This window comes from Ruditapes philippinarum, unplaced genomic scaffold (assembly GCF_026571515.1).
Source record: "Ruditapes philippinarum isolate M1 unplaced genomic scaffold, ASM2657151v2 ctg6904_1_1_1_1, whole genome shotgun sequence".
Classification (NCBI taxonomy): Eukaryota; Metazoa; Mollusca; class Bivalvia; order Venerida; family Veneridae; genus Ruditapes; species Ruditapes philippinarum.
This window is the reverse complement of record NW_026858724.1, coordinates 3,576-17,232: the sequence shown is the minus strand read 5'-3', so window position 1 is coordinate 17,232 and position 13,657 is coordinate 3,576. Positions and strand designations below refer to the sequence as shown.

Sequence of the window (13,657 nt, the reverse complement as noted above, 5' to 3'; positions counted from 1 at the left end):
TATCGATATTGAATTCCATGAACGCATAAATCCAATAGTAACAGCAAATATTTATGTTAAACCTTTAGAAAAGTTTGGATCACTACAGTGGATGATTTCAAACCTGTGACACAATATTGAGCATAACTTAAGGTAGGGTGATTTCATTTTTGTTTCTCTATATATTTACATTATGCATATATTGCTCTTTTTGAAGCATTATGGTAAAAATACTGTTGACAAATTTAGGTTTATGAAATTTCAACACATAATTTAATAGGACTTTTTTAACAATGTTTAATACATAAAAACATATAAATAACAGTTTTAAACATCAATGATGATTGCACACAAAAAAATATTTTTAATCCATAATTTTTGGTTGTGTGCTGTCTGTCTGTCTGTATGTATGTATGTCTGTCTGTCTGCACACATCATTTACATTGAACACAACTTGTTTTATGTATAGTTTGATTTTATTAACCTGTCAATTACATACATACTGATTACACGGTCGATGCACACAATTTATTAATCTTCGGTAGATTTCGGTAAGTTTCGTGAGATGTACGCTGTACAATGGAATTTAATTTAATGTGTATATCTGAACTAAGTGTACTGAGCGTTATAGCGCAATAGGGTAAAGTACCAGTTTATAATCTAAGTGCCATACATGAGACCGCGTTGGTCCATGTTTTTTCTCTCTTATTAATACTTTCAACATTATTATTGAAGCTATATATGATTATTTTTTTGGGTTGTTCATTTTGTTTTATTATGTTTTACTTAATTTGGCAAAGTCTATAACTCTTTTTAAATAACATGTTTTAAAACGGATTAAAATCAATAATTGTCATTTCAATGCCTTAAAACACACTACAAATCGGTTCAATTAAAATACATGTGTATACTGCAAAAATAAAGAAAGAATGTCATCAGTAAGGATCGAACCACAGACCTCTTAATTATCAGGCATTCTCTTAACTGACTGTGCTATTGTGAATTAACGTAAATCTTCACATTTAGCTGGCATGACTTTCAAAACATGACTTATATATTCCACATTTAATTCTCGTAAACTACACGGAACAAACCGAAATGGGATCGAATATTTAGACGAGTGCTAAAATGTATTCATAATTGACAGGTCAATAAAATCAGACTTATCATATTGATTTGCCTATAAAATATTGTTTGTTTTTCCCTCCCACTACCTAACCAGGAATTAGAACTTCTGCCTAAAGGTTTAATTGCCAATACGATACCCGTTTTATTAAAATCCATTTTAATGAAAACACACAGGAAATAATTATATGCAATAAAAAAGAATGTTCTGGATAAATAGAGGATATTTGTTTTGTTCAGTGTAAGATCAGAATATATTTCACCGAGTGAGCACCCAAAGTAATGTTTAACGAGTGGCGCAGTCATGAGTGAAATATGAACTTTTGGTGTTCACGAGGTGAAATATATTTCAATCTTACACTAAACTAAACAAATTTTATTTTTATTATATGTAAAGAAACGTTTGGAAAGACATTTTAACCTAATGCTCAATGAAAAGCTCGCCAAATAATAATACAATGTGACGTCATTTACGACGTCACGTTATTAAGTTGGTTTCCAGTACTGTTCACGCTGGTATTTCACTGAAACAACGTTAGGAGTTTAAATTTAAAACAGTGAAATTATCAAAATGACTGATCTATTTCTATAAACCACCGGATAACAAGTAATAAAATTCTATATTTACCTACCCATCCAGGTCACATCAGGAGAAAGAAACTTAATTTTTTGACTGGTCCAGCATAAATTCTAAACCAGGGATTTTCATTTTGACATACAATACAATAACTTTGGCCCAAAAATGAAGTAAAATATAAAGAATGAAACCAAATTATTATAGTGTATAATTATTAAGTGTATAGTCAATTCGGTAAATAGACCATATAAGATGAAATGAAGTTTTTATTTCTTGTTTTTTATTTAATTGTGTAACCATAAATGAACCTTACGTTTGATGCCAAAAGAAATTGAATATTTTTGATAATTTAAAATTATGGAAGTTTCATTTTTGATTTACAATATTCTTAATTCTTTAACTAACAAGATATGTTTGTAAAACATGTATGACCCCTATCAGTAGCCAATTAGTCATGTGCCTATCAGCAGCTAATTAGTCATGTGGTTATGTTATTTAGACTGAATTTTGACTAGTGGCCAAAAATCAAATCAATAGGGATTATCTACTGGTAGGTAATTGTAGGTAATTGTGACTGTAAAGGTTGTGTGCTGCAATTTTATGACAAAGTTAACACAATCTTACCAAATAATCTATGGGTATTTTTTTTTAATCATGTAGGCCTCCTTAATGACAGCCATTTTTTTACATTGCATAAGACTTTGAAATATGTATACCAAAAGCATTTTTAGTTTAAAGAATATAAACCAGGGCAACTTGAGTCACTGAGTTATTGATTGAAAACTGTCTTTACATACAAGGTCAATTTGACTTTAACCTTTGACCCTGATATCAATTGGGGTAATCTTAGGGTCTATGTGACATTGACCTTTAACCTTTTGACCCCAAAATAAACGGGGGTCATCTACTGGCCATGAACAATTTAATCATACCAAGTTTTTGAAGTTTCTAGACCTAAGCATCCTTTAGTTAATGATCGGAAAACCGTTTTTTACCTACTAGGTTCAATGTCACCCCAAATCAATAGGGGTTACATCAACTGTCATGAAAAATAATCATACCACGTCTGAGAAGTTCACAGGCCTAAGCATTCTTCAGTTATTGATCGGAATCAGTTTTTACCTCCAAGGTCAATGTGACCTTGACCTTTGACCCCTTGACCCCAAATCAATAGGGATCATCTACTGGTAATAAACGATCATTATATCAAGTTTGAAGATCCTAGGATCAAAACCTTCGTTATTTACTGATCGGAAACTGTTTTTACCTACAATGTCAATGTGACCTTTGACCTTTGACCCATTGACCCTTAACCCATTACTTCATGAGCATTTTGTGAAAAAATGGCTGTTTTCATTGAAAAGTCTCCCGTTACAAGTTCAAATTGCTATAATACTATAAAAAACTGCTTCAACACTAATCAAACTTGGCACAAATGTTGACTGGACCATTGCCCTTGCAACAACATACTGAGGCTTAAATTTACTGTTACCATGGCAACGAGGGGACATCTCAAAATTGCCAAAAATCACTATTTTGCTTTGATTTTTTTCCATCAAAATTTATTTCAAAGTGCTGCAACTTCTCAATGGATTGAGATAGAGTCAAATGCTTTTCAGCGTTGGTTACACGTTACCGTCATTATGATCAATCTGGGGTCATTTATAGCCACTCTCAAGTCCAAATTTTTCTTGGCGATGAGGGGGACTTCCGCCCCCTTCAAACCCCCCCCAAACAGAAGGGGGACATCCCCTTCTGGCATGACCCCCTGATGTATCTTTTGTTGGGGGGGGGCCGCGCCGAAAAGTGGGTCACTTTTTTTTAACAACATTTCTCAAACAAAAACAAGTGTTAAGGGCCTATATAATGCAGTTTTTTTTTTTTTTTTTTTTTTTTTTTTTTGTTTTGTTTTTTTTTTTTTTTTGTTTTTTTTGTTGTTTTAACCATTTGAGACAGAAGTACAAAAGGCGGGGGGGAGGGGTCGGTTTGATGAAAAAAAAAAATGGCGTTAAAGGGCGTGTATATGAAGTAAAATGGGTTTAAACATCAATTGGGCCATTACTGGTCATTAAATCAATCATTCATACCAAGTTTGAAGTTTCCTGGCCCCAAGAATTTTCTTTATTTTTTTATTCGGAAAGTCCCATTTGGTCTACGACCGATCAAATGGACCGGACAGACAGAATTTGAAGCAAAGCAATTTTGCCGATACCATTAGCCATCATACTTTGAAAGAGGGGCATATAAAGTAGTTAATGTCATTTTGTCTGTCACAAATGGCATACTTACATATTTGTACATATTTCATTTAAGTGTTTTTTTTGATGAGAAATGATAATATTATGTGGATTTTCTTTTCGTAACACAACAAAATTTTGACATTAACAAATTACATTTATATACTTTTAAATGAAAGAACCAATATGGATATCGAGGGCTTAACGCAAAATAAGGGCGTTATCTACATTTTTTTTCCAAAAATGGTTTATTATCATTTTTGACATTATAAAAGTTTGAACAAAGTATATTAATTTCTTTGTATCTACTTTTTTGATAATGCTATAAAGGGCCTATCCTCAAAGTGACTTATGTTTTTTATGCAATAAGGGAGTAACTTGAACTTTCGTCCTTATTGTCAATATATATAAAGCATTTAAGAGTTCAACTTCTTTTCTGCAACATATGACATACCTGTAAAGTAATTTATTAAATAAAATCACAGTGATTGCCATAAAAAGTGCAAAAAGATATCATTGTCTCTTTGTAACAACCATTAAGATCTACTTTAAGTATATAATAGTGTCCATGAAAAAAGACTTGCTAAAATATTGAAGTCAAAAGTGAGTTTCAAATTGCATTTTCTCTTCTAATCAGCTTTAAAAAAATTGCCCGTCATGCAAAACACAAACTGCATCATTTAAACCTATTGGTTTTCTTAACTGATACCATTATCTGCTGCTAAAAACTTTTTATTTTGGTAAACAGAATACCCGGTAACTGAATTATATTATTACTATTTACAGAAGTAGACAGCTGACAGGACAAAAGTTTATAGAAATTTAACTTTAAAGCTTTTTCTGTAGACTGTAAACAAATTAACATCACATATATTATGCATACTTTTTGTCTGTGTTTTAAAGACATTCATGTTGCACATAAAATTCAGCCCATTTGCTTAAGTATTAAAACATTCAAGTTTATCAATTAAATGAAGAATATATTCAATAAAATTTCACATTTTCAGTGTTTCTTTTAATATTTATTTTTTTAATTTTGTAAGAGATGTAATCATTTACGGAGTATACCACATGTCTGTTCGTTTCTGAAGTCATTAATTCTAGTGAAACAAGTAACATGATAACTTTCTATGTCATGAAACAATTTTAAATGAAGGCTTTAGGTGATAACAATAAAATTAAATGGAACAAAGCTCCACTGAGGTACAAAACAGCCTTAAAAATATTGAATTTCTTAAAACAGACAAAAAGATTTGCAAAAAGGTGATAAAATTATACAGCCAGAAATATATTGAAAATCATATTTTCTGTTAATTCTTAGCCCGTTTAGTGAAAAGCGTTGCAATGCTTTTTCAATTTCAGGTCATTTTTCACAATTACAATTATTATTCTGGAAAAACAGACTGAGGGATTGAAACACCCTGTTTTGGTCTAGACCTACATCAAATGGAACATTAATGTCGAAAAAACTAATATCTAGCCCTGTCAAGGCAAAAAAATCTCAGTTGAGTCCCTTTAAAGGCACATATGCCCTAGAAAGGAATAATTTTTTGCTTTCTTTAGAAAGAGTTTTATAATGTATAAATAATAGTTTTAGAGCATGTAAGATACATATATCATGAACAAAACAAAGTGGCAACTGAATGTAAAATAATTTGTCATAAAAGTAGCAAAATGTGAACAAAGCAGTAATTTAAAAATCATTGTACTGTAATAAAATGCCAAAAAGTAAAAAAAAAACAAATAATGGCTTAAGCTGTATCTCAAATGTGTAACTTTTTGGAAACTGTAAAAAGAACACCAAAAAATAAAAGCTTTAGAGAAATAAAAATAAAAGCATTTCTGGTGCGTAATTGGCCTTTAAATAAGACCAAAATGTATTTAACTAATAACTCCAGTATATTGATTGAGGCATGAAACTTTCAAAATCAGGTGTGAGTGTATATATAACACTGCTACTGTGCTTTAATTCTTTTTATACCCCACATCAAACGAAGTTTAGGGAGGTATACAGGAGTCAGTTTGTCGGTCGATTCGGTCAGTCGGTCCACATCATGGTTTCCGGGGCGATGACTAGAGTTTGGAATGAGGTATTGTAATCAAACTTGCCTTATGTGGAGACCTCCGGTTGGTATTGCATTTGGATCCCCAGGATTCAAGGTTAAGGTCACCATTACCAAAAATAGAAAAATGGTTTTCTGACAATAACTAGAGTTTTGAATGAGATATTGTAATCAAACTTGGTTTATAGCAAGCTTATATGAAGACCCTGGTTGGTATTGCATTTGGGCCCCCTGGAGTTCAAGGTCAAAGGTCACCCTTATTAAAAATAGAAAAAAAATGGTTCCTGGACAATAACTAGAGTTAGGAATGAGATATTGTAATCAAATTTGATGTAAAGGAAGCTTATATGAAGACCTGGGTGGTATTGCATTTGGTCCCCTAGGGTCAAGGTCACCGTTACAGTGTTTACTAAAAATAGAAAAAAAAGTTGGTTTCCTGACAATAACTGGAGTTAGGAATGAGATATTTGTAATCAAACTTGGTGTATAACAAGCTTATTTGGAGACCCCATTTAAGATTACAATTAATTGAACACTGTTGATAGCTTGTGTTCAAATTTTCATTCAGACTACTTAATTTTTTCAAAAAGTTACATACATGTAATTGATACTATAATTATAGAAACATCCCTATTGTTATCATTAGTAAAACTTTTACAATTTGGTAATTGGAACCCAATAATCTAATTATGGGTAGGAATAACAATCTAGAAAAGGGGTGATCTGGCAGAAAGTTAACTAGCATATGTCACTTTTCATTTAAGGGTTTAATATTATCTACATTACATACCAGAGAGACTTTTTAGACATTATTTTCATGGTTTACTAAAAAATGTACTAAAAATCTGATTTTAATTATATGTAATCATACAAGCCACTTTATCATTTAGGAGATAATGTACTTAATTTCAAAATTGTTATGATCATAAGGAACAACACAAAAACTATTTTGCTTTATGATAACCATGAATTAAAATGACCTTATGTCTTGCTAACTTCTTTTGAAAAGTAAACTTATTAAAATAAGGCAAGTTGTGTTTGAGTTTTCTATATTTTACTAATGTCCACTGTCAAAAAGTGTCCTGGGTGATAGCATAAGCATGGGAATTGAGACACGTCATAACCTGTGAGTTGTTCCTATACTTCTGAGTCAATGCAATTATTTTATCTTAGCAACAAAGATTGGATATAGCCGCTTACTTACAATATGTAGAAGAATTGTTGCGGATCACACCATTGATATTTTATTAGATCTTAAAGTGGAAGTCCTGTGACAAGTCAAAGTCCCATTTTTTTCCATGTGAGTAGGGCAGAGAAAACTAATGACAAGTGCATAAGGAATCCAAGTGTTTAAAGGTATTAATGGATGGCATGTTTTTGAAAAACTGCTCATTAATATTTTTTTCACAAACAAACCAAGTGATCTAAATAGTTATTCAACAAAGCTTATTTTTTCATTCGAGCCCAATCCCTTATGTTAACAATGTAATACTATATTTAGAGAAGATGGACAAAACCCCACATGTCAAAACATATTACATATTTATCAGGGGAATTACTTGCTGCATACAGCTTTTTTACTGATAGAAAAAGGGATTACTAAGCACTCAAAACAAATACATGTATAACGAATATTTTAAATGTGCAAACATTTGAATATGTTACACATATTTTTGAAAATCAAACCCTACTGTTATGTGAACGCATTAATATTGTAGTTATTGCGCCTATTCAGCTTAATCATCGAAATGATGGCATAGAAATGATTGCAATCACCTTTCAGAAATGAAAGGAATCAATGAAGGAAACAGAATGGTAACATTCACAAAGACTTCATTTTTCATTTTCATACATGTCTTAAATGACACACATGATACATGTAGCTATGCTTTATTGGTTCAATGTAATTACAAAAGGTCCTAATGTGTAGACAAAAACTAGTGTCTGCAGAAATTTCAATAGTTAAAAATATTTTTGTCAAGTTCTTGAATACATTAAGCACTAAATTAATTTAATTGTTTGCTAAACTTATTCCAAACAAAATAAATTAAAACTTAAATAAACAAGATATGTTTGTAAAACATGTATGCCCCCTATCAGCAGCCAATTAGTCATGTGATAAGGTTATTATGCATGACTTCTGACCCAGTGATCAAACAATTAATAAGGGTTATAAAGTATCTACTGGTCATGACCTTGACCTTTGACCTCTTGACCCAATACTCAATAGGGGTCATCTGCTGCTCACGACCAATCATCATACAAAAAGTTTGAAGTTCCTAGGCCTAGGCGTTTTTAGTAAATTGATCAGAAAACCGTTTTTACCTACAAGGTCAATGTGACCTTGACCTTTGACCCCTTGACCCCAAAATCAATAGGGGTCATCTGCTGGTCATGACCAATCGCCATGCCTAGGTTGAAAGTTCCTAGGCCCTAAGGGTTCTCTTATTATTGATCGGAAACCGTTTTAACATACAAGGTCAATGTGACCTTGACCTTTGACCCCAAAATCAATAGGGTCATCTGCTGGTCATGACCAATCACCATGCCAAGTTTGAAGTTCCTAGGCCGAAGCGTTCTTTAGTTATTGATCAGAAACCGTTTTTTACTTACAAGGTCATTGTGACCTTGACCTTTGACCCCTTTATCCCAAAATCAATAGGAGTAATCTGCTGGTCATGACAAAATCACCATACCAAGTTTGAGGTTCCTAGGCCTAAGTGTTCTTTGAGTTATTGATCAGAAACCGTTTTTACTTAAAAAAGGTCAATCTGACCTTGACCTTTGACCCCTTCACCTAAAACTCAATAGGGGTCATCTGCTGGTCATGACCAATTTCATCACACAAAGGTTGAAGTTCCTAGGCCTAAGCGTTTTTAGTTAATTGATCGGAAACCGTTTTTACCTACAAGGTCAATGTGACCTTGACCTTTGACCCCTTGACCCAAAATCAATAGGTCATCTGCTGGTCATGACCAATCACCATACCAAGTTTGAAGTTTCTAGGCATAAGGGTTTTAAGTTATTGATCGGAAAGCATTTTTACCTACAAGGTCAATGTGACCTTGCCCTTTAACCCCTTAACCCCAAAATCAATAGGGGTCATCTGCTGGTCATGACCAATCACCATACCAAGTTTGAAGTTCCTAGGGCTAAGGGTTCTTTAGTTATTGATCGGAAACCGTTTTTTTACCTAAGAGGTCAATGTGACCTTGACCTTTGACCCCTTGACCCCAAATCAATAGGGGTCATCTACTGATCATGACCAATCACCATCTCAAGTTTGAAGTCCCTAGGCCTAAGGGTTCTTTCATTATTGATCGGAAACCGTTTTTACCTACAAGGTCAATGTGACCTTGACCTTTGACCCCTTAATCCCAAAATCAATAGGGGTCATCTGATTGGTCATAACCAATCACCATACCAAGTTTGAAGTTCCTAGGCCTTAAGGTTCTTTAGTTATTGATTGGAAACCGTTTTTACCTACAAGGTCAATGTGACCTTGACCTTTGACCCCTTGACCCCAAAATCAATAGGGGTCATCTACCGATCATGACCAATCACCATACCAAGTTTGAAGTTCCTAGGCCTTAAGGTTCTTTAGTTATTGATAGGAAACCGTTTTTTGCTTTCAAGGTCAATGCGACCTTGACCTTTGACCCCTTAACCCCAAAATCAATAGGGGTCATCTACTGATCATGACCAATCACCATACCAAGTTCGAAGTTCCTAGGCCTTAAGGTTCTTTAGTTATTGATCGGAAACCGTTTTTGCTTACAAGGTCAATGTGACCTTGACCTTTGACCCCTTGACCCCAAAATCAATAGGGTCATCTACTGATCATGACCAATCACCATACCAAGTTTGAAGTTCCTAGGCCTTAAGGTTCTTTAGTTATTGATCGGAAACCGTTTTTGCTTTCAAGGTCAATGTGACCTTGACCTTTGACCCCTTGACCCCAAATCAATAGGGGTCATCTACTGGTCATGACCAATCACCATACCAAGTTTGAAGTTCCTAGGCCTTAAGGTTCTTTAGTTATTGATCGGAAACCGTTTTTGCTTACAAGGTCAATGTGACCTTGACCTTTGACCCCTTGACCCCAAAATCAATAGGGGTCATCTACTGGTCATGACCAATCACCATACCAAGTTTGAAGTTCCTAGGCCTAAGGGTTCTTTAGTTATCACTCGGAAACCATTTGGTCTACGGACCGACGGACCGACGGACCGACGGACCGACAAGTGCAAAGCAATATACCCCCTTTTCTTCGAAATGGGGGCATAATAAAAATTTTAACATATATTTCAATTTATTGAATAAAACAAGTTAGGCATTTATAACCTGAATATTACGTCAGGAGGTATAAATTTCGATGTCACATTGTAGAATTGTAAATACATCGATGTAGACTTTGAGGTATTTCTTGAAAAATCATTGAAAAAGTTAAATATCCTATTTTGATTGAATTATATATAGACATGGTACCATATTGCATATTAACAAAAAATGCCCATGTTTAATGTAAATCTTACTGCAATATGGACGTAAGTATACCAACACCCTTATTCCATATAATATTATCTCTCAAATGTTTTTTACATAATTCATTTTGATGTTGTTATAAGTTATATTTAGAATGTATATTTTCATATCACAAAAGAAAGTATAAATGTAATGAGAATATACAGAAATCTACTGTAAAATTTTCAAAAATGTAGTTACGCCCTTATTGAGTTAAGCCATCGATATGGATCTTACAATGAAGTGTTATGTTATAATAACATCTAAAATATAAATCTAAAATGTTTTATTTCTAAAAGATATTTTCTGCTCATCTTTTTACTCTAAACAAGACGTAAAAGTAAGCAAGATACTACCAATGTTTTAAATTGTCTGCTAGAGTATGACACAATTTTATACAAAAAGGCAATTCGACAAACATGCAATGCAAAGTAATCTATTATTATGAATTTTAGGTAAAACATGGCAGTGTCAGGAAAGAAAGCTTCAAAACAATTTTCATCATCTACAACATCCATGGCATCAGATGAAGATCTTCAAATTTACTGCCAGCCTTGTGACGAGGAAGGACCAAGACTCCCTGCACATGGTTACTGTACTGACTGCAAGGAACACCTTTGCCACACATGCTTTACAGCCCATAAAATAAATAGGCTTTCTAAACACCATACACTTAAGGACGCTACTAATATGCCTAAAGTTTTGCAGCAACCCTCAACATCCATACACACAGGTCAGTCTAATGTCCTAACCACATCATGTCTGAAACATCCACAAGAAATTCTCAAGTTCTACTGCAATGACCATACAGAATTTCTGTGCAGTGTTTGTGTTACCCTTGAACATCAAGTTACTTCCTGCAAAGTCAACTATATACCAGACAGTTCTGGTGATATTATAGACAGCAAAGAATATCAAGTTATCTTGAATGCAGTAAATACCACTTCCGAGAAATTTCAACAGATGGTAGAAGATGTCAAGAACATGATATACAAATCAAATAGCTCTCTCAAAGATGCATTCGTTGACATTAAAAAGTTTCGGCAAGAAATCAACCAAAGACTAGATGAACTTGAGAGACAGGCTGAAGATGCAGCTAAAGTCATAGAACAAGATAACAAAAAACATCTGAAAGCAGTAGAAGAAATTTGCGAAGATATAACCAAATCTTTGAAGATATCAGCAGACAAAATCAAACAACTTAACACATCAAAACAGGCCAACAAACTTTTCATGGAACTTAAACTTGCAGAGAAAACAATACAGAATGTGGAGGGAAAAGCACAACAACTTTTATCATATGATATCAAAGAGCACAACTTTCAATCAAATGATGTAATATTAAATTTGTTTAAAAAAAAGAAGTCACTGGGTACACTGAAAAGTTTTAATAAAAAACGTCAACCTATACAAATTAAATCTAGACAGTCTTCACATGAGGGACAATTCCGTGTGAAGACATCAAAAGATGAATATAATTGCAATATAACAGGAATGACTCTGCTGGCTCCTGATCTTCTTATCATCACTGACCACTATAACAATGCCATAAAGATGGTGGATACCAGCAGTAAATCTGTGTTTGATCAACTACAACTAGATGCTGGACCATTGGATATCACCAGAGTAACCAGTACTGAACTTGCTGTCATACTTCCTAACATACAAACAATACAATTTATATCAATCTCATCAAACAAACTTGTAAAGAAGCACGCAGTGAAGGTTGATGTTGACTGTCAAGGTATAAGCTGTTACCAAGATAAACTTGTTGTGTCATTCCTTAATCCTGCAAAACTTCAGATACTTGATATGAATGGCACTATACTGACAACAATTGATGGAAATAATATTTTCAGATCTCTAGGTGATGTCATCAGTAACAGAAGTTCTATCTATGTATCTGACTTAGGCATGAAGACAGTAACAAGATTAAACTGGCAGGGTGATGTGATAGGTAGTTATAGTGGTATGAGTTACCCTAGAGGAATGTCACTGTCAGATGATGGTAATGTCTTTGTTTGTGATTATGACAGAAATGTTGTAGAAGAGATATCAGGAGACTGTTCAACAGGAAATGTGGTTCTGCAAGACCTGAAGGGACCAGTGGCTGTATGTTGGTGTGGAGAAACAAAGAAGCTGTATTATAGCTGGGATTCACTAGACAACTTCCTTTACATCTATAAACTGTCGTAGAACAATACAATCTTAACTGTATTATCAAAATAAGTTAATACCTAATTCACTGCATGTTTGTTCTTTTTCGTACATTAAAGTGGATAGATCTATAATGAGCACATTTTCCATTAGTGTTTTAAAAATCAATGAAAACAATAGGAATGTATCATTTGGAAATTCTCTTAAAACATTGCTTGGGGAAAAAAGGGTTGTTAATGTTCTAAGTAGTATACAAAATGTACATAGTATTAAACATTTATATGATGAATAATAATATTTTGTTATAGAACATTTTTATTATCTGCAATATAAATATATATGTATTATAGGATCATGTGTCTTACACCTGCCAACAACATCCATAAATGATTCTATTGTGGTTTGTTGAAATATCTGATAATAAATACTATCAGCATAATTATTTTTTGTATTACAGACCAAACATTATAGACCGATTCATTTTAAGTCATCAAAAATAAAATTGAATTTTGTCATAAAAACATATTACAAATTTAGGAAAATATTGATAATGGAAGAACTGCTTAAAAAATGTTTAAAAGCTTATGTAATTTGGTCAAATGTTAAGGATAAATGATCTGAGGAAATCTAATGCTGAAGCATAGTGATTAAAATGCCTGTCGAGAGTATGATATACGTAATTCTACAATCAAATAATCATGCAGTATTGACCAGTATTATCATTTTAAATTGTTTTGGGACAGATAATGTGAAATAGACCTTCTGGAATTTTGAATAAGGCATTCTCAATGGAAGAAAAAGTATGGCAAAGTTTTTTCATATTTGATACAATACATTGTTGTCCGGACAAAACTAGAACTATCAATAAATGTGATTAATACCCCCGCAAGACTGCTTCGGAAATGAGAAAGTTACTAGTAAAAGAATACCTTGCAAAAGAACTGAAATAGAGTTATGGTTGTGGGAAATTACAAGATAGATGTGGTTCTTATATG

At 33.2% G+C, this 13,657-nt stretch overlaps 1 protein-coding gene across 1 annotated transcript; it reads left to right on the top strand.

Moving 5' to 3' along the window:
* Positions 1 to 13,174, top strand: LOC132754055 (uncharacterized). Its single transcript, XM_060744642.1, has 2 exons — positions 1 to 132; positions 10,961 to 13,174. Exon 2 carries the CDS (start codon positions 10,968 to 10,970, stop codon positions 12,699 to 12,701), a length of 1,734 nt encoding a protein of 577 aa, XP_060600625.1. The 5' UTR covers positions 1 to 132; positions 10,961 to 10,967; the 3' UTR covers positions 12,702 to 13,174.
* Positions 13,175 to 13,657: the final 483 nt, after the last annotated feature.